The sequence below is a fragment of the Gigantopelta aegis genome, chromosome 1 (genome assembly GCF_016097555.1).
Source record: "Gigantopelta aegis isolate Gae_Host chromosome 1, Gae_host_genome, whole genome shotgun sequence".
NCBI lineage: Eukaryota > Metazoa > Mollusca > Gastropoda > Neomphalida > Peltospiridae > Gigantopelta > Gigantopelta aegis.
The window spans coordinates 30866517-30889184 of NC_054699.1; the positions used below are offsets into that span (position 1 = coordinate 30866517).

Below are 22668 nucleotides of genomic sequence, written 5' to 3' on the forward strand. Positions count from 1 at the left end.
ACACACACAGACACATACACACACACACACACACACACACACACACACACACACAGAGAGAGAGAGAGAGAGAGAGAGAGAGAGAGAGAGAGAAGAGACACACACACACACAGACACACACATACACACATAGACACACACACACAAAACACACACAAAACACACACATGCATGCACACACACACAAAGACAGACACACGCAGACACACAAAGACAGACACAAAGACAGACACACGCAGACACACACAGACAGACACAAAGACAGACACAAAGACAGACACACGCAGACAGACACAAAGACAGACACAAAGACAGACACACGCAGACAGACACAAAGACAGACACAAAGACAGACACATGCAGACACACGCAGACAGACACAAAGACAGACACACGAAGACAGACACACGAAGACAGACACACGCAGACAGACACAAAGACAGACACACGCAGACAGACACAAAGACAGACACAAAGACAGACAGACACACAGACAGACACAAAGACATATTGTACTTGCATGCATATACAAATCACCAAATGAGGTACATGTACATCCCACTCAGTGATGTCACTAAGAATAAAAGTATTAGGACATCCCTGTCCCTTGTTATGACATTCCAGCACCCAAGCCACTTGTTATGACATCCCTGGCACTGGTTAGGATATCCCTGCCACTTGTTATGACATCCCTACCACTTGTTATGACATTCAGGCCACTTGTTATGACATCATAGCCACTTGTTATGACATCCCAGCCACTTGTTGTGACATCCCTACCACTTGTTATGACATCCCTACCACTTTTTATGACATTCAGGCCACTTGTTATGACATCCTAGCCACTTGTTATGACATCCCAGCCACTTGTTATGACATCCCAGCCACTTGTTATGACATCCCAGCCACTTGTTATGACATCCCAGCCACTTGTTATGACATCCCAGCCACTTGTTATGATATTGCTGCCACTGTTATGACATCTCAGCCACTTGTTATAATATCTCAGCCACTTGTTATGACATCGCTGCCACTTGTGACATCCCAGCCTCTTGTTATGACATCCCAGCCACTTGTTATGACATCCCAGCCATTTGTTATGACACCCCTCATATTTGTTATGTCATCCCAGCAATCTGTAGTTATCCCTCCCATTTGTTATGTCATCCCTGCCACTTGTTATGACTACTGTTTAATATTTTAAAATCTTTTCTCAATTTCTGAATCTTGCATAGCAAATTGGGACGCAATATTAAACAAAATGTTGATCCTGATGTTATAACATTGTTCTCCTTGATGAATGAAGGTGATAAAATAAAGAAATATTTATTTATTTTGTTTCAGATGTACTACAACATGAAATTCTCTGTTTCTCATCCACGGGCTATGAGACAGCCTGAAGCGAACATATCCAATGGAGGAACCGTACCCAAAGACCTACAGGGTAATGATTGCCCACTCAGGCTGACCTAACCATCTGACTGAAAACCTTTTAACTAATCCATTTCAACCAGGGACGGGATGTAGCTTAGTGGTACAGCGCTCGCCTGATGCGTGATCAATCTAGGATCGATTGCCATCGGTGGGCCCATTGGGCTATTTCTCATTCCAGCCAGTGCTCCACAACTGGTGTAACAAAGGCAGGGGTATGTACTATCCTGTCTGTGGGATAGTGCATATAAAAGATCCCTTGCTGCTAATTGAAAAGAGTAGCCCATGAGAGTGTTTTATGAGTAAAGATCTCCTGTACTATTTCCGTGTTTTATGAGTAAAAATCTCCTGTACTGTTTCCTTGTTTTATGAGTAAAGATCTTCTCCTGTACTATTTCAGTGTTTTATGAGTAAAGATCTCCTGTACTATTCCTGTGTGTTATGAGTAAAGATCTCCTGTACTATTTCCATGTTTTATGAGTAAAGATCTCCTGTACTATTTCTATGTTTTATGAGTAAAGATCTCCTGTACTATTTCTGTGTTTTATGAATAACAAATCTCCTGTACTATTTCCGTGTTTTATGAGTAAAGATCTCCTGTACTATTTCAGTGTTTTAAGAGTAAAGATCTCCTGTACTATTTCAGTGTTTTATGAATAAAAACCTCCTGTACTATTTCAGTGTTTTATGAGTAAAGATCTCCTATACTATTTCCATGTTTTATGAATAACAAATCTCCTGTACTATTTCCGTGTTTTATGAGTAAAAATCTCGTGTACTATTTCAGTGTTTTATGAGTAAAAATCTCCTGTAATATTTCCGTGTTTTAGGAATAAAAATCTGTACTATTTCAGTGTTTTATGAGTAAAGATCTGTACTATTTCCGTGTTTTATGAATAACAAATCTCCTGTACTATTTCCTTGTTTTATGAGTAAAGATCTCCTGTACTATTTCAGTGTTTTATGAGTAAAGATCTCTTGTACTATTTCCGTGTTTATGAGTAAAGATCTCCTGTACTATTTCTGTGTTTTATGAATAACAAATCTCCTATACTATTTCCGTGTTTTATGAGTAAAAATCTCCTGTACTATTTCCGTGTTTTATGAGCAAAAATCTCCTGTACTATTTCCGTGTTTTATGAGTAAAAATCTCCTGTACTATTTCTGTGTGTTATGAGTAAAGATCTCCTGTACTATTTCTGTGTTTTATGAATAACAAATCTCCTGTACTATTTCCGTGTTTTATGAGTAAACATCTCCTGTACTATTTCAGTGTTTTAAGAGTAAAGATCTCCTGTACTATTTCAGTGTTTTATGAATAAAAACCTCCTGTACTATTTCAGTGTTTTATGAGTAAAGATCTCCTATACTATTTCCATGTTTTATGAATAACAAATCTCCTGTACTATTTCCGTGTTTTATGAGTAAAAATCTCGTGTACTATTTCAGTGTTTTATGAGTAAAAATCTCCTGTAATATTTCCGTGTTTTAGGAATAAAAATCTGTACTATTTCAGTGTTTTATGAGTAAAGATCTGTACTATTTCCGTGTTTTATGAATAACAAATCTCCTGTACTATTTCCTTGTTTTATGAGTAAAGATCTCCTGTACTATTTCAGTGTTTTATGAGTAAAGATCTCTTGTACTATTTCCGTGTTTTATGAGTAAAGATCTCCTGTACTATTTCTGTGTTTTATGAATAACAAATCTCCTATACTATTTCCGTGTTTTATGAGTAAAAATCTCCTGTACTATTTCCGTGTTTTATGAGCAAAAATCTCCTGTACTATTTCCGTGTTTTATGAGTAAAAATCTCCTGTACTATTTCTGTGTGTTATGAGTAAAGATCTCCTGTACTATTTCTGTGTTTTATGAATAACAAATCTCCTGTACTATTTCCGTGTTTTATGAGTAAACATCTCCTGTACTATTTCCGTGTTTTATGAGTAAAGATCTCCTGTACTATTTCCATGTTTTATGGGTAAAGATCTCCTGTGCTATTTCTGTGTTTTATGAGTAAAGATCTCCTGTGCTATTTCCGTGTTTTATGAGTAAAGATTTCCTGTAGTATTTCCGTGTTTTATGAGTAAAGATCTCCTGTACTATTCCCATGTTTTATGAGTAAAGATGTTGTGTACTATTTCAGTGTTCCGCGTGAAGCTGCCATGCACGGGCGAGATGAGTGCGGAGGTGGACGTCACCATCACCATGGACATCAGCATCTTCTCCGCATCCAACCTCACCGTCCTCAACTTCAAGAGGAGGAAGATGTGCATCAAAGGTAGGGAGTCTCATACTCTACTTACAGACAATAATACATGAGTGACCGTTAGATACCATTAGTCTTATTCAACTTACTGTACTAGCACAACAACTATTCTGCAGTGGAGGAGATGACTCAGGTTGTATAGCATAGTTGTTGTGCTAGTACTAGGTAAGTATGAATAATAATGAAAATTAGAAACAAATTTTCTAATTATCTCACAACGAGATGTTTTAAACTGTACATAATGAGTTGTGAGATAAATGGTATCTAACGGACATGAATGTATTATTCTGTTTCTTACGTATCCTCAAAAACCAGGTTTTAAGCAAATTTTAACATCTTTATCGACTAAAAGATATTTACAACCCTTTGCACTTGTAGCTGACTTATGCGTCACAGACACATGATTAACTTTACGTCTCAGTGTAATTGATTTTCACCGTGCTGTTTTTTTATTGGACGTATGGTATTGGTGACCTGGTCATCACCTAGGAGCAGCCAGTCATAGGTCTATAAATTGATTAGTTTTTTTTCCTGTTCCAACCAGTGCACATCAACTGGTCAAAGGCTATGGTATGTGCTTTACTGTCTGTGGGAAAGTGCAAATAAAGTGTGATGGTGATGCTTAATTAATAAATGTGCTCTAGTGGTGTTGTTAAACAAAAGAAACTTTTAAATCTGAATGACATGACCACAGATCTCTGAAAAATTGCAAGAATGAGAGTTTAGTTTACCCATTGCCAGTGCAAGCTACTTTTGTGTAACCATTTATCTGAGGGGCGGGACAGCCCAGTGGTAAAGTGTTCGCTTGATGCGCAGTCGGTCTTGGATCGATCCCCTTCGGTGGACCCATTGGGCTATTTCTCGTTCCAGCCAGTGCTCCACAACAGGTATAATAAAGGCTGTGGGATGGTGCATATAAAAGATCCCTTGCTGCTAATCGAAAAGAGTAGCCCATGGAGTGGCGATAGCGGGTTTCCTCTCTCAATATCTGTGTGGTCCTTAACCATATGTCTGATGCCATATAACCATAAGTATAATGTGTTGAGTGTGTCGTTAAATAAAACATTTCTATCCTTCCTTCTCTTTTTCTGTTCACACCTTACTTTTAGGAAATCATGACAGGTTATGCAAAAAAGAAATGAATTAGCTGAATTTGTTTTTGCACACCCCATAAATAGTTTACAGAAATGTTGAAATCTCAGAGGCGTGTGCCATCTGAGCTGTTTTACTGTCGTTAGTGCAGGGGCAGATCCAGGAAATCCAGGGGGAGTAAGGGGAATAGAGCACATGGAACAACTCGTGAAAAGGGAAACCCCATGAAAAAAAGTAAAGTTTGTTTTGTTTAACGACACCACTAGAGCACACTGATTTATTAATCATCGGCTATTGGATTTCAAACATATGGTCATTTTGACGCGGTCATAGAGAAGAAACTTGCTACATTTTTCCATTAGTAGCAAGGGATCTTTTATATGCACCATCCCACAGACAGGATAGCACATGCCACAGCATTTTGATATACCAATCGTGGTGCACTGGCTGTGACAAGAAATGGCCCAATGGGCCCACCAATGGGGATCAATCCCAGACTGACTGTGCATCAAGCGAGCCCTTTACCACTGGGCTACGTCCCACCCCCCCACCCCCCACCCCCCAAAAAAAAGAAAAAAAAGAAGAAATAAAACCCAGGTAACCTGTCCCCCCACCCCCTCCCCCTCACTGGATCCATTTTTGTAGTGTATTTCTACTAAACTTATTTCTCGTTCTAGCCAGTGCTCCACAACTGGTGTAACAAAGGCTGTGATATGTACTATTCTGTCTATGGGATGGTGCATATAAAAGATCCCTTGCTGCTAATCGAAAAGAGTAGCCCATGAAGTGGCTACAGTGGGTTTCCTCTCTCAATATCTGTGTGGTTCTTAACCATATGTCTGACGCCATATAACTGTAAATAAAATGTGTTGAGTGCGTCGTTAAATAAAACATTTCCTCCTTCTACTAGACTATAGTCCCACCCGTCACCATTTGTTATGATTGTGAACATTCAGCCACCATTCATGTTGAATTTAATGCAACTAGCCTACACAAGTAGGTACACATGTTAATACTTTTGAGTAGACGGTTTACCGGTTTTACCGTCATCAGCCTACTTTTAAAGAATAATCTTCTTCTTAACATCACTCGGACTGGAGCAGATTTGTCTGGGATATATTCGGAGGATATGCCGAAGACAGGCATGCTTGAACCTTTTTTTTTCTTTCTTCCTTTCGTTCAGATTTGATCTTACATGTTGAAGCTGAAATATTGCCTCACCATACTCATAACATTATTTACAAATGCAAAATGGGCCTGTTCTTTAACTGTCTTTTCCCCCATCCCAGCCAATACCCCATGACTGGTGTATATATCAAAGGCTGTGGTGTGTGCTGTCCTGTCTGGGAAGGTACATGTGAAACATCTCTTTATTCTAAGGGGAAAATTTAAGAATATAAAATATTTCTCTAAAAATATTAAAGTTTTGTTTTGTGTAACAACACCACTAGAGCACATTTATTTATTCATCATCGGCTATTGTATGTCAGACATTTGGTAATTCTGACATATAGAGAGGAAACTTGCCACATTTTTCAGTTAGGTCAGGTCATAGGGTTTTACGTGAACGTTTAGAGCAAGCTGTTGTAGTGCATGCCTGTCATGGGCGCAGGTGTTGGCCTTGGTCGGCTCCTCTGTCCAGGACACAAAATGTTTTTCGATTAGTAGCAAGGGATCTTTTATATGCTCCATCCCACAGACAGGATAGCATATACCATAGCCTTTGGTATACCAGTTGTGGTACACTGGCTGGAATGAGAAATAGCCCATTGGGCCCACCGATGGTGATCGATCCTAGAGTGACCGCACGTCAGGCGAGCGCTATACCACTAGGCTACATCCTGCTGCCTCTTAAGACCATAACCTCAGAATGATCAAATATTTGACATCCATTAGCAGATGATTAATATAATTAATCAATGTGTTCTAGTGGTTTCGTTAAACAAGACAAATTTTGACACATAATTGATGTGCCTCACATCTCCCCGGGGCTGGACGTAGCCCAGTGGTATAGCGCTCGCTTGAAGACAGGTCGGTGTGGGATCGATCCCTATCGGTGGGCCCATTGGGCTAAGGTGGCCCTTTCATTTCTTTCCAATGGAGTCCTTGGTAGTCCATTTTCTTCCTTCCATTTCTGGGGGTGGGATGTAGTCCAGTGGTAAAGCGTTCGCTTGATGCGCAGTCAGTCTAGGATTGATCCACGTTGGTGGACACAATGGGCTAGATTCCTAGAAAAGATTCCTTGCTGCTAATCAGAAAGACTAGCTCATGAATATATATCCAACTCCATATAACCGTAAATAAAATGTGTTGAGTGCGTCGTTAAATAAAACATTTCTTTCTTTCTTTCCCATCTCCCCTTGTGTTCAATTCTGGAACGGCCCTTACTGAATGCTGGCTGTGGAAGACAAGTGGCTTTTACATTGGTTATGCAGACAGTATTAAAACCAGCTGCTTGTACATTGGAATGGGTTTATATACACAATAATTCACAAGAATGAATTGCCATCTTACTGTGTTTTGTTTTATCACCTGGTAACCATTCGCAGATAACAATGGCACCTCAGCCACTTGAAACCCTTACAATTCAACATGGTATCCTTGACTCAAAAGTAATTCAATAAAATGTGATGCAGATAGGAAAAGAAAATGAAAATTACATAGGTTTTGTTTTTACTTCTGTTGTGTGGGCGTTTCAGTCTGAAATGTAAATTTCCTCAAGTGTATTTACATCATTTTAAATGGGCTTTCATTTTGTATCAAGTTTAATGATTGTGTTTTGTCTGGGGTGAGTATGTATGTGCATGAGCATGCATCTGTGTGTGTGGCCTTCATCTCCATCCATCCATCCATCCATCCATCCATCAATCCACCAACCCACCAACCCATCCATTCATCGATTAATCCACCCATCCACCCAAAACAAACCACCCACCTACTCACTCAACCATTTATCCATTCACCAACCCATCCATCCATCCATCCATCCATCCATCCATATATCCATCCATCCATCCATCCATCCATCCATATATCCATCCATCCATCCATCCATCCATCCATATATATATCCATCCATCCATCCATCCATCCATCAATCCATCCATCCATCCATCCATCCATCCATCCATCCATCCATCCATCCATCCATCCATCCATATATCCATCCATCCATCCATATATATATCCATCCATCCATCCATCCATCCATCCATCCATCCATCCATCCATCCATATATCCATCCATCCATCCATCCATCCATCCATCCATCCATCCATCCATCCATCCATATATATATCCATCCATCCATCCATCCATCCATCCATATATCCATCCATATATCCATCCATCCATCCATTTATCCATCCATATATCCATCCATCCATCCATCCATCCATTTATCCACCCATCAATCCATCTGACCATTCATATATCACAACTGTCATAATATGCTAGACACAGTGCTTGGGTGTTCAACAGACATTTCTCTCTTCTCTGATATACCATTATAGGACATGATTCCAGCAATCTTATGGTCTGTTTTGATTCTGGAGCGAGACGTAGCCCAGTGGTAAAGCACTCGCTTGATGCACAGTCGATTTGGGATTGATCTCCGTCGGTGGGCCCATTGGGCTATTTCTCGCTCCAGCCAGTGCACCATGACTGGTACATCAAAAGCCGTGGTATGTGCTATCCTGTCCGGGGGGTGGTGCATATAAAAGATCCCTTGATGCTAATCGAAAAAAGAGTAGCCCATGAAGTGGCGACAGCGGGTTTCCTCTCTATATATCTGTGTGGTTCTTTACCATATATGTCTGATGCCATATAACAGTAAATAAAATGTGTTTAGTGCGTCGTTAAATAAAACATGTCTTTCTTTCTTTGTTTTGATTCTCTGCCTATACTTCACTGAATTCCCTACCTATAACACAGAGAACTTTTTTTAAAAACATTTATTAGTCACTGTTGAAAATTCAGTAACATGCAGTGGGATATAGTCCAGTGGTAAAGCACTCGCCTGATGAGTGGTCTGTCTAGGATCGATCCCCATAGGTGGCCCCATTGAGCTATTTCTAGCTCCAGCCACTGCACCACGACTGGTATATCAAAGAATATGGCATGTGTTATCTTGTCTGTGGGATGGCGCATATAAAGATCCCTTGCTACTAATGAAAAAATGTTGCGGCTTTTCTCTAAAACTATATGTCAAAAATTACAAAATGTTTGACATCTAATAGCTGATGATTATTAATTCAGTGTGCTCTAGTGGTGTCATTAAACAAAACAAATAAACTTTTAACGTTTTAGAATTGTGTAGTGATATCTGAAATTTGTTTAGTTAATCACGACAGAATGTTCGCTGTATATCACGTACACTTCTTCGTGCGACAGAAGGTTTAGAAATCATAACTGGTTTTCCTCTCACTGCCTCCCCCCTCTGTCTCACTCCCCAGCCCCCCACAAGTCCTACTGGTCTTCAACTCCTGGAGTTACCAGACGGCATGGGATGAAAGCATGTTCGCTGCCAACCAGTTCATAATGAGGTGTGAATGATATTTCTCACGAGTTAATAGCATTAACTTGCTGTGGATTTAGAGCTAATTGTTTACCTAGCTCCGCTAATACGATTCACAGATTACACTTGTCAAACAATTATATTATGAAAACAGCAGCGGTTTTCACGCTTGGACCTCCGATTTGGGTGCATCCATATGCGTATCTCACTTACAGTATATCAGGTATGTATAGATATATAATGTGACCAGCTCAGTGATTGGCTGGAAAAAGATGAGATAAACAGTGCTATTGGTTACGTGTCTTCACGATCCGTGGACGCAGTGGTTAAGCCATTTAAGGCTGGTGTATTTCACTGGGTCTGTATCAGCCTCAAACCTAACTTGGACAGAACTTTCTGTGGCGGGTTTCCTCTCTAAGACTGTCAGATTTACACAAATGTTTGACACCCAATAGCAACCCCTGCAATTAAGAAAATGTCCATGGCAAAAAAACATGCCATTGAAAAAAAACAAGGCAAAACGAGCCGTGGAGTATTAAAAACTCCACAGCAATCTCCACGGTATTGCTGATTGCTGTGGGCAATTACAGGGGCTGCAATAGCCAGTGATTAGTTAATCAGTGTGCTCTAGTAGTGTGAGGATCCATCCAAAAGTGACTTCATTGCAAGGGGCAGTGATGGGTATAACATCGCCACATTGCCTTTCTCTCATAAAGACAAAATAGTTAATCGTAAGAACAGACTATGAAGACTAAAATATTGAATATTAAGAAGGAATATTTAACCCTAAGATGGAACTTTGAATCATAAGATTAATAAATTCATTTTAATGTGGAACATTGAATGGAACTTTGAATTCCAAGATGGAATATTAAATGTTAAATTGAAAGAGTTAAATTGAAAAAGCAATGTTTACATATAAAGATTGGAAATGTATCTCTTCAATAACGTGGAATAATTAATCCTGGTTTTTTTTTTAAATGTTAACTCTCAATATGAAATAATGACTCTTTAAAATTAGAGTGGAACATTGGTACTGACATGTTTGACTTCTAAGATGGAACATTCACCCTTTTTGCATACATACACACACACACACACACACAAGCACGCACACATGCACGCACACACACCTTTGTGTGAACACCACTCAGACACTGTTCACACGTAGACAAATACCAGTTCGAATTGAGTTTTAGCAAAATGCGATACAATTGTCTGAGGATACATCGCAGATTGCAGAGAAACTGGAGTGGTGTTTATGGTGGTTTGGAATAAAACGTTTTTAGGATTGGGTGTGTATAGTGGTGTTTATCGCGTTTTGCGATGAAACTCTTCTCATATATATATATATATATATGAATGTTATTCACTACATTAATTAAACCACTACTAATTTAGCTACTGTCAAACATATGAAAATACATGTGATGCTTGGTAGTAAATTCCAATAACTGTGTTCACCAAACTTGTCTTAATTGGTTTCCTGCCGCTCTGCTACGACTTTTAACAAACCTGGCAAATTGTTCATTAGACAGACCAGCATTCTGGTTTTTGTCCCGAATCAAATTACTCGTGTATGTTCCTAAAAATATATTACTAATATTGTTCTGAGGTCTAAGGTATCACGGCTGATAAAAACCTGTCTACTGCAATTATTCCTGAAATTAACTCAGAATATGATATCACATCAAAGGCCTAGCTTGTTTTGTTTACCAAAGTGTACAGCATTATTGGGAGAGAAAAAAAGAAGAAGAAAAAAGGTTCTTTGATGCAGTGTCAACATTGGTTAAAAGGAAAATGTGATTTGAGAAAGAACCCGGAGAAAGAAGGCCTTCTTTCTCTTTGTTTATTCACAGTTAGCAGTACTGGTTTCTTCAGGCTGTATATGTATGTATAGTTGGTGATTGCATTTTTGCTAAGACGCAGGTTTTAGTTGGGTTTCGACATGCACCAGGGTTTTTTTTACTGATTCTGACAGGCACATGCAGTTGGGTTTCATTATATAAATGAGAAAACAACAATGCTGGATATGCTAAATCCTTGTCTGAAATAAGAAAACACTAGCATTTGATCCATTAAAGGTAGACTAAACTCCAACAAGAGCCGTATGTGTTGGAAAGATGCATACCCGGACCACCAACACATACTGACACTTTAACAAATGAAAAACACATAATTTTTGAATTAATAAAAAACCATGATTATTCCTGCTAACTGGGGGCAGCCATTTTGTTTCGTTTTTGTGACATCCGGTGGTATAGCTTGGGGCGAAGTGACGTCAGGTCCAACTTCTCTATTATGCACAGTGTAAACAAATGCTCTAATTTACGACAAGGCGCTTCGCTTTAATCAACCTGACTTGTAAAACAACATAAATGACTTAATAGTATAAAAAATATTTAACTAAATATATTTCAATATAACGAAATGGAGTTATAGTATTTTTTTCTTTTTAAAAATCCAAAGAAAAAATGCATATTATTAGGCCTATTGGTAGGATACGTTCGAGCAAAAACGACCACTCACAATACCCAAGTGATAATTTTCTTTTTTGGGGGACGACGTAATTGGTCAGTTTTGTGATTTTAGATTGAAAAGTCTACTTAATCAAGGGTTTTACAGAATTACTTACAGTAATAAAGCTGGTAAAATCCATTACGATTTGAGATTATCACACAATACCCTGTGATCTTAATAAAAGAGGCATATCTTTTTAGTGTGTCCAGACACAGTGTCTAGGGACCGTCTAAATATACACCTGCCAATCAAGAACCACAGGTACAGGCCACGGAAAGAAAAGACCAATTAAACAAGAAAACACTCCGACTATTATTTCAGTACATGGGTTAATTTATACACAAAATATAATACAGTTATTTCAACACTTTGACAATGGTGGTTTATTTTGTATTGAAAAATAAACCACATATACACATTGCTGTGTTACTGGGATGATTATTATTACAGAACATTGCGATGCATCCGCAAAAATCAGGTATGTTTTCTTTCTTCAGTTCGAAGACTAATTCCTGACGTGACACGTTAGGTATTACGTAACCACCAGCTCGCCAGAGGGCGTATTCACTGGGATGGTACAAAATGGCTGCACCCGTTATATATAATATCTGTCACATTTAACCGTTTTATTAATTAACTATGCGATTATACTTGTTGATATTAAGCAATAATGTGCATTATGTATTGTTGAATATGCACACCAGTCCAAAAGCCTTGCTTTAGCATTCCTTTAAGTCCTTGTGTAGTATAATGTTGGTATAAAGTGTTCCTACTGGCAGTAGCTAGTGGTAATTTCCCTATTAACTAGCTTTATCCGTGGTCGGACAGGGATCGATCCCCATCAGTGGGCCCTTTGCACTATTTCTCGCTCCAGCCAGTGCACCACAACTGGTACATCAAAGGCTGTGGTATGTGCTATCCTGTCTGTTTTATTTAACGACATACTTGAAACATTTTATTTTTGGTTATATGGCATCAGACATGGTTAAGGACCACACAGATATTGAGAGAGGAAACCCGCTGTCGCCACTTCATTGGCTACTCTTTTCGATTAACAGCAAGGGATCTTTTATATGCACCATCCCACAGACAGGATAGTACATACCACGACCTTTGGTACACCAGTTGTAGAGCACTTCTTGGAATGAGAAATAGCCCATTGGGCCCAGTAATGAGCGGACGAGTGCTGTACCGCTGAGTGACTGGTATAATACCAAAGGTCTTGATATGTGCTTTCCTCTCTATGGGATGGTGCATATAAAAGATCCCTTACTACTAATGTGAAAAATGTTAGAATTTCCAAATGTTTGACATGACATCCAATAGCCAATGATAAATTAATCAATGTGCTCTAGTGGTGTCGTTAAAAAAACCTCCCCACCTTTTGACTTTTAGAAGAACACATGTCCGTAGTTGAGGGCTTCTAGATTATGGTAGTCCCACTCCCATTGCTAGTGATATTCAGTGTTGGGCTAGTAAATAACTACTATTGCCATGCCCGATGGCTAGTGAAATATTAATATCCTGCCCCCACTCTCATCCCCACCCCCCACCCCCAACCGTAGTGTTTTTTAGTTCTATCTCCCTCTTTAGTTGACATATCTGATTATTACTATTAGTAAAATTGTATTTAAGACTTAAAGTAGGGCTAGTGAATTTTTAATACTGGCTAGTAAATTTTTAAATCACTGATCCCATGGCTAGTGGATTTTATAAAAATTCTAAGCCCTGCATAGTTGTACATTTACCTTCAGTGGAAAACGTGTAGCAGAGCCATAAATTTTGTGCTGGATATATATATCCATCGTAACATGTACATATATCTTGGCTGGGGTTTGGTAAGTGTAAGAATGTGCAGTTACAACATTATGAAGGTATGATTCTGTCAGTACCGGTTCAGGGTGACGTGCTTTATTCCGCTCCTTGGGGCGAAAGAGAAACCAGAATAAACAAACAGAGGCTATCTTCTCGGCTACTGTTCCTAAGTAACCCCTACGTCCTGTATCTCCATCCCATAGTTGACTTCCCAGTTTGCCAGTTTCTGAAAGCTGCTGTCAACACTGATCACACGAAATGGTTAGCCTTTCTCCACTGTAGATAATATAATGCTGACAACTGGATTCCAAATCTTTGTGATTGAATATGATAGGGGAAGGATCCATTGCTCAGTTGGTAGAGTGCTCACCTCTGGTGCTAAGATAGTAGTGGACCGATTCTCTGATTTAAAAAAAAAAATTGCATTCCCAACAAGGGCACCACAACTGGTGTATTAAAGGCCGTGATATGTGCTGTCCTGTCTATGGAAAAGTGCATATAAAAGATCTCTTGCCTCTAATGGAAAAATGAAGTGGGTTTCCTCAAAGAATATGAGTCAAATATTACCAAATGTTTGACATCAAATAGCTGATGATTAATAAACCAGTGTGCTCTAGTGGTGTCGTTAAACAGAACAAACTTTAAATAAACAAGATTTGACTATGATAATTATATACCAGTTTATATATTTTAAAAACATTTGTATCTTATAATGTGTTAACAAACCTCTCCATTGAGAAATAGCAGTGGTTCTCTTAAAGGAACATTCCCGAGTTTGCTGCATTGTAAGATGTTTCTGACTAATAAAATATTTCTACGATTAAACTTATATATTAAATATATTTTCTTGTTTAGAATATCAGTGTCTGTATATTCAATGTGTTTCTGGTCGTCTTAATATTTGTAACAAGCCCAAACTGGATTTTGTTTTCAAATAATTTTGTACGTACGAAAAAATCTTTTTTAGGAAAAATAAAATGAAATTTAACCTAGTACAAATATTAGAACGATCAGAAACACGTTTAATATACAGCCACTAATATTTAATGCAGAAAAATATATTTGATATGTAATTACAGTCGTTAAAAGGTCGCTGTTAGTCGATAACATCTTAAAAATTGCAGCAAACTCAGGAATGTCCCTTTAATATGAACTTAATCAGTAGATTTTAAAACTAATTATGTGGTGTTTAACATATGGCTGTTTTGACACTTGATTGAAAGAGAGAGAGAGAGAGAGAGAGAGAGAGAGAGAGAGAGAGAGAGAGAGAGAGAGAGAGAGAGAGAGAGAGAGAGAGAGAGAGATAGAAGGAAGGAAATGTTTTATTTAACGATGCACTCAACACATTTTATTCATGGTTATATGGTGTCAGACATATGGTTAAGGACCATGCAGATATTGAGAGAGGAAACCCGCTGTCGCCACTTCATGGGCTACTCTTTTTGATTAGCAGCAAGGAATCTTTTATGTGCACCATCCCACAGACAGGATAGTACATACCGCGTCCTTTGTTACATCAGTTGTGGAGCACTGGCGGGAACGAGAAATAGCCCAGTGGGCCCACCGACTGGAAACGATCCTAGATTAAGCGCTGTGCCACTGAGCTACATCCCGCTCCGAGAGAGATAGAGAAATATATAAATATATATATATACTGAAATCCTATTAAAACACAACCCTCGAAACACCGGATCCTGTCTAAATGAAACAAATAGTAGGTTCCCCCCCATGAGCCAGCTTAGACAGGTTTCATTATTAGTTCATATCATATTTACTTTGACATTTAAACTTAAAAATTATTATCAAATGCAAAAAAATATAGTTACACATTTTAATGAAAAATTGATACAAAGTGCATCTTGCTTGAATGCCAAGACATGGCTAAAAAACGAAAAAAAAATTGAAATTAGTATGATGATGGATTGATTGGCATATGTTCACTGCAGGCCATTTGGTTTGTCAATAATTACTAATGGCTAACTGGAGAGTCTGTCGGAGAGATTACATCACGTCTGCTTTGTGTTCGACTCATTGATTCCGCTCATCTTGACAGTGTTTTAAAGAAACTTAATAGACCCGTGCCGGCTACACTCCCTCCTTCAGTGCCGGCTACACTCCCCCCCTTCCCTCCCATGCTGCATGGTAATTTGAAAAATGTCTCATTAAATTAGTTGCTCAACAGATAATTAAGATTCTTTTATGCCTCAGGACTAAAAAAAAAAAAAATCTTAATAGCTATTCTCTGTTGAAGACAATTGGCAGAAATTTTTCATTGTTCATTTAAAGTAAAATAAATTCCTCTTTTTGTAAATTTTTTAGTGAATAGTGAGGTGGAGGGTGATTGGAGAATGAAGACTTTTTAAAAACTTACTTTATTATTATTTAAATATTGAAAAAAAAGAAGATTCTTTTATGCCTCAGGACAAAAAACCAAAAACATCTTAATAGCTATTCTCTGTAGAATACAATTGGCAGAAATATTTCATTTAAAGTAAAAAAACAAAAAACTTTATTTTTATTAAAAAAAATTAGTGTGGGTTAGAAAGGAGAATTTAAATTTGTTTATTTTATTATTGTTTAAATAACGAAAAAAAGAAAGATTTTTTTTATGCCTCGGACAAAAAAACAAATTAATAGCTATTCTCTGGTGAAAGAAAGAATTGTTTTATTTAACGACGCACTCAACACATTTTATTTACGGTTATATGGCGTCAGACATATGGTTAAGAACCACACAGATTTTGAGAGGAAACCCGCTGTCGCCACTACATGGGCTACTCTTCCGATTAGCAGCAAGGGATCTTTTATTTGCGCTTCCCACAGGCAGGATAGCACAAACCATGGCCTTTGTTGAACCAATTATGGATCACTGGTCGGTGCAAGTGGTTTACACCTACCCATTGAGCCTTGCGGAGCACTCACTCAGGGTTTGGAGTCAGTATCTGGATAAAAAATCCCATGCCTCGACTGGGATCTGAACCCAGTACCTACCAGCCTGTAGACCGATGGCCTAACCACGACACCACCGAGGCCGGTATTCTCTGGTGAAGACAATCGGCAAAAATTCATTGTTCATTTAAAGTTAAAAAAAATCCTCTTTTTATCCTCTCTTCTCTTTCTTTCTTTTTTTCTTTTTCTCTTTCTGTTTTTCTTTTTGTCTTTCCTTCTTTCTGCCTGTCTTTCTTTCCTTCTTTCTTTCTTTCTTTCTTTCTTTCTTTCTTTAGCCTTTCTCTTCTTTCAGATCCCTAGAATAATATAGTTTTTTTATGTTATTTTTGCTGGGCTCTTTTTTTTTCAAGTTTGTCTGTATATGTGTTTTTTTCTAGTTTTTGCTACTGTATATTTACATATAAAATTTTTGTTTCTAATAAAGAAATGATTTTTCCTATAATAGAAGTATGTACATATATTAGAGTAATTTCATAAATAACATATACTAATGGAAAGAAATAAGGAACACATCGCATTGTGGACCAAATTGAATTCACAAATAGTATAGTAATGTCGGTATATCATACCAAGTTGTAATGTGGGATTGAATGTCTGTACTATTGAATGTGCTGCCTATATGTTCCCAGTCAACTTCGGACAATATGAATTGATTTTTGATGCAGTCATTATTTCTTTGTTGCTATCTGTGTGATCCTTTATTTCTTTCCATCAGTATATGTAAAAATAATGTACAATATATGCCGATAATAATGTAAAGCTATCATTTAAGTGGTGTTGTTAAACAAACCAAACTTTAACTATTTGTTTGTGTGTTTTGTGCGAGTTTTTAATTGGACCACCAGTAATGACTTTTGGTTGTGACTGAAAGATTGTTTTGTGTAGGGATTTGTTGTTGGGGTATTTTGGTGTCAGAAGTGTGGTAGAGAATAGAGAAAAAACATCCCCTCGGAGACTACTTACATCATTTATGTCGATTTTTTATGCACGGCTTTCACAAGCTGAGTGTTGGTGAGTAATTGGTTGTGAAAGAAGAACTGTTTGGAATCATTGGTGAAGTGTGTTTTATCGCCTTCATGTAATTACATAGGGAAAACAAACACTGCCACTAACAATGAAGTGGGTGGCTTTCTTTTCACAACAAAGTATTGCATTGTGGGACTTTTTGTTTTCTTTGTAACTCATTACATACATACACAGATATATATTTTTTTAATTACTCTAGCTGACGATAGAAAGTTGGAACTAATTTGTTTACTGAAGACAAAGAAACATTTTTTACCATCAAGTATTGCATTGCAGGATTTTTTGTTTTCTTTGTAACTCATTACATACATACACAGATTTTTTAAAATTTACTCTAGCTGGCAATAGAAAGTTGGAACTAATTTGTTTACTTAAGACAAAGAAACATTTTGTGGAATATTTTTAAAGTTTTTTTTTCATGCAGAAGAACATCTGTAGTAATTTGGCTTAGGTGGAATTACACAAAAAACAAATACCTCCTTGTTCATCGATGATTGGTGGTCCATTTGCTTGATAAGTTCTTTAATAAGAAAGGAAGGAAATGTTTTATTTAACGATGCACTCAACACATTTTACTTACGGTCATATGGCATCAGACATATGGTTTAGGACCACACAGATATTGAGAGAGGAAACCCGCTGTCGCCACTTTGTGGGCTACTCTTTTCAATTAGCAACAAGGGATTTTTTTATATGCACCATCCCATAGATAGGATAGCACATACCACGGCCTTTGATGTTACAGACGTGGTGCACTGGCTGGAGCGAGAAATAGCCCAATGGGTCCACCAACGGGGAACGATCCTAGACCGACCGTGCATCAAGTGAACGCTTTACCACTGGGCTACGTCTCGCCACCTGATTTAGGTGGAATTACACAAAAACAAATATCTCCTTTTTCACAGATGATTGATGGTCCATTGCTTGATAAGTTCTGTAATATTGCTAAGGCCAGACTGAGAAAAAATTTGGTGGAAATAAGGCCGGAAAGGGAAAAAAAACGGTTGGTTCTGGTCAGACCAAAGTTCCAGAATTGATGCAGGCATGCAGCTTTTTTTTTTCCTTTTTTTTTTTTAAAGCATGGATTGCACAGAAAAGGAGGGTATATTTAATTTTTCACGTCTTCCTCAACTGCCGTGGTCCATCCTCAATGACCATGGTGCCCCCTCCTTTGTCTTGGTACCCAGAATATTTTCCTAAGCAGTAGCATGGGGGGTTCTGTACAACCCATAGGTTACTCCTACAAAAATCGTCATCATACTGCATGAAAAATAAATAAATTGACACGTGAGGTCAAAATCGACGCATGCACTGTCCAGAGACCAAAAATTTATTTTGTTTGACTTAAAATATTTCACCTACCTATCAGTGATATGATGTCACCTATCAGAGGATAAATTTATCATCTCAATGCTTTTTGTAAAAAAAAAAAAAGAAGCAATAAATAAATAATTGAAAAAAATTAATCAAATAAAATTTTAAATGCTTTTTTTTTTAAATCTCTGATCTAAAATTTGTTTAATCAAGTTCAATTAAAAAAAAAAAAAATATATATATAATTGCTTTGTAAAAAAAACCCCAATCTGATCTAAAATCAATATTTAATCAAGTTCTGTTACAAATAATACTAATTAATTTTTATTTTTTTTAAATTGGTATTATCTTTAAAATCCCTGATGTAAAATTCATTTTTAACCTAAAAAGAAACAGCAGCAGACCTATAGCCAAATGCCTGCAGTATATACAGTCGCGGAACACCGCTACCTCAGAACAATTTTAACAGACACTGGTTTAGCATTCACTGGTTGTACAAGTTTTCAATATTCTTGCTGAAAAGCACAAATTAAAGCTGGTGCTGAAAGAGGACATGTGTTACAGAGGCTAAATAGATGATCTGTTGACGGACTCGCCATATTTGTCTAGCGAGTACACCTTGGGCAAGGTAATTTGCACCCTCTGCAATATGGCAGGCGTGGATCTTTCAGATCCTGTTAACAGAGAATGTTTTTACAAATATACCTGCTACCAGAGCATTATGAAATGAACCCAGTGTAGCAATGTCGGGAATGAAGGGAACCGATAACCGATTCTTGTCAGTTATTGTCAACATGCACTGTGCATCGGTTCAAGACTGTTAAAAGCCGACAACCGTCGTATATCATCGGCATTAAAATATTCAGATCTTTGTTACAGATTAGTTCTTTTGTGTGTTGGGTTGTGCTTAATATAGCCACCTTCCATATACACGTGTACTTTGAATAAACAGTTTTCTACGTTAAAATCTGTTGAATATCGTGAAGTCTCCTGTATGTCTCCTGTATGTGTTTTTAAAAACTGTTAAAAACCCTGATATTTGCAGTGGTGGGTACAAAAATATTTCATTAAAAAAGAATTTTCTTTTACTGATTTCTTATCATGTTTTTTAAATCATGTGTGAGAGAGAGACAGAGAGACAGAGAGAGAGAGAAAGGGAGAGGGAGGGAGGGAGGGAGAGGGAGAGAGAGAGAGAGAGTGAGAGAGAGAGAGAGCGAGGGAGGAGAGGGAGGGAGGGAGGGGAGGGAGGGAGGGAGGGAGAGAGAGAGAGACAGACAGACACACACACACACAGAGACAGACAGACAGACAGGAAAGATGGGAGCGAGGGGTGGGGGGGCTAGAGGGAGAGGGATAAAGGAGATGAAAAAGGAGGGAGAGTTCAAAGGAAAGAGGAGAAAGACAGAGAGGTGCGGGGGGGGGGGGCTGAGGAAAGAAAGAAAAGAAAGAAATGTTTTATTTAACGACGCACTCAACACATTTTATTTACGGTTATATGGCATCAGACATATGGTTAAGGACCACACAGATTTTGAGAGGAAACCCACTGTCGCCACTACATGGGCTACTCTTCCGATTGGCAGCAAGGGATCTTTTATTTGCGCTTCCCACAGGCAGGATAGCACAAACCATGGCCTTTGTTGAACCAGTTATGGATCACTGGTCGGTGCAAGTGGTTTACACCTACCCATTGAGCCTTGCGGAGCACTCACTCAGGGTTTGGAGTCGGTATCTGGATTAAAAATCCCATGCCTCGACTGGGATCCAAACCCAGTACCTACCAGCCTGTAGACCGATGGCCTGCCACGACGCCACCGAGGCCGGTCGGGGGGCTGAGGAAAACGGAGAGATGGAGACAGTCATAGATAGGGAGATAGAGGAGAAGCGAGACAGAGAGACAGAGAGAGAGAGAGGGTGGGACGGACGGAGGGAGGGAGGGAGGGACGGACGGATGGATGGACGGACAGAGAGACAGAGAGAGAAAAAAAGGAGGGGCAGAAAAAACACCTCTCCTTGTATTTGTTCCTTATATCTACATGTATGCTATGTTGCATCCTTTCCATTTTCATTTTGCTCAGTTCCTCAAAACTGTAATCCTCTCTTCTGAATGTTTCAGCAAATCACCAGACTGAGAAGAATCTGCGCTGTTGATTATTAAGTTTTCAGTGCCATTCAGCGCTTTCCGTGGGTCAGTGACAAATGTCTGCCATTGTTGTGGCTGTCAGTATGTTTGTGCTGGTCTACAGTAGAGCTGTCAGATGATCACAGTCTTTAGTGGGCAAGTTAGTCGCAGTGGCACCAGGCTCTCAATGCAATTTGCTGTCCGTTGAATCAAGCAATTTGGGCTTGACTTGATTTACTTGATTTACTAGCCGGCAGTAGCTCATCATTAACAGCTGATGGGAACATTTCTGTTTTGTCTGGGAAAAGTCATTCATTCATGTTTTATTTTCTGCTTATGTCCAATTAGGGGTGGGACGTAGCCCAGTGGTATAGCACTCGCTTGATGCGCGGTCGAGACGGGACGTAGCCCAGTGGTAAAGCGCTCGCTTGATGTGCGGTCAAGACGGGACGTAGCCCAGTGGTAAAGCGCTCGCTTGATGCGCGGTCGGGGTGGGATGTAGCCTAGTGGTAAAGCGCTCGCTTGATGCGCGGTTGAGACGGGACATAGCCCAGTGGTAAAGCGCTCGCTTGATGCACGGTCGAGACGGGACGTAGCCCAGTGGTAAAGCGCTCGCTTGATGCGCGGTCGAGACGGGACGTAGCCCAGTGGTTAAGCGCTCGCTTGATGCGCGGTCGGTCTGGGATCGATCACCGTCGGTGGGCCCATTGGGCTATTTCTCGCTCCTCCCAGTGCACCACGACTGGTATAGCAAAAGGCTGTGGTATGTGCTATCCTGTCTGTGGGATGGTGCATATATAAAAGATCCCTTGTTACTAATGGAAAAAATTTAGCAGGTTTCTTTACTATGACTATGTCAAAATGACCATATGTTTGACTTCCAATAACCGATTATTAATAAATCAATGTGCTCTAGTGGTGTCATTAAACAAAACAAACTTTTATATCCAATTAAGGTTCAAGCACGCTGTCCTGGGCACACACCTCAGCTATCTAGGCGATCTGTCCCGGACAATGGGTTAGTGGTTAGGTCTTAGTGGTTAGTGAGAGAGAGGTTGGTGGAGTGATGTTACAGTAATAATAACTGGAATTGTAAAGTTAATAAGTGTGTTATAAGCCTTAGGCTACCAGGCCTCTATTTTGTGGTGTCGACTGGTATATCAAAGACCATGGTATGTGCTATCCTGTCTGTGAGATGGTGCATATAAAAGATCCCTGGCTACTAATGGAAAAATGTGGTGGGTTTGCTCTCTAAAAAGGGGTGGGACGTTGCCCAATGGTACATTGTTTGCTCGATGTGTGGTCGGTGTGGGATCGATCCCTGTCAGTGGGCCTGTTGGGCTATTTCAAGCACGCTGTCCTGGGTACACACCTCAGCTATCTAGGCTATCTGTCCCGGACAGTGGGTTAGTGGTTAGGTCTTAGTGGTTAGTGAGAGAGAGGTTGGTGGAGTAGTCTTAACAGGAATTGTAAAGTTAATAAGTGTGTCATAAACCTTAGGCTACGAGGCCTCTATTTTGTGGTCTCGACTGGTATATCAAAGACCACGGTATGTGTTATCCTGTCTGTGGGATGGTGCATATATATAAAGGATCCCTTGTTACTAAATGAAT

General features: G+C 39.0%; 1 protein-coding gene across 1 annotated transcript in view; it reads left to right on the top strand.

The window, feature by feature from the left end:
• LOC121373623 (tyrosine-protein kinase RYK-like) overlaps window positions 1-22668 on the top strand; it is a 139880-nt gene that overhangs the window by 78155 nt on the left and 39057 nt on the right. The window contains exons 3-4 of the mRNA XM_041500327.1: window positions 1345-1444; window positions 3578-3712. Of these exons, the coding sequence (XP_041356261.1) occupies window positions 1345-1444; window positions 3578-3712 (235 nt within the window). The remainder of the gene's footprint in view (window positions 1-1344; window positions 1445-3577; window positions 3713-22668) is intronic.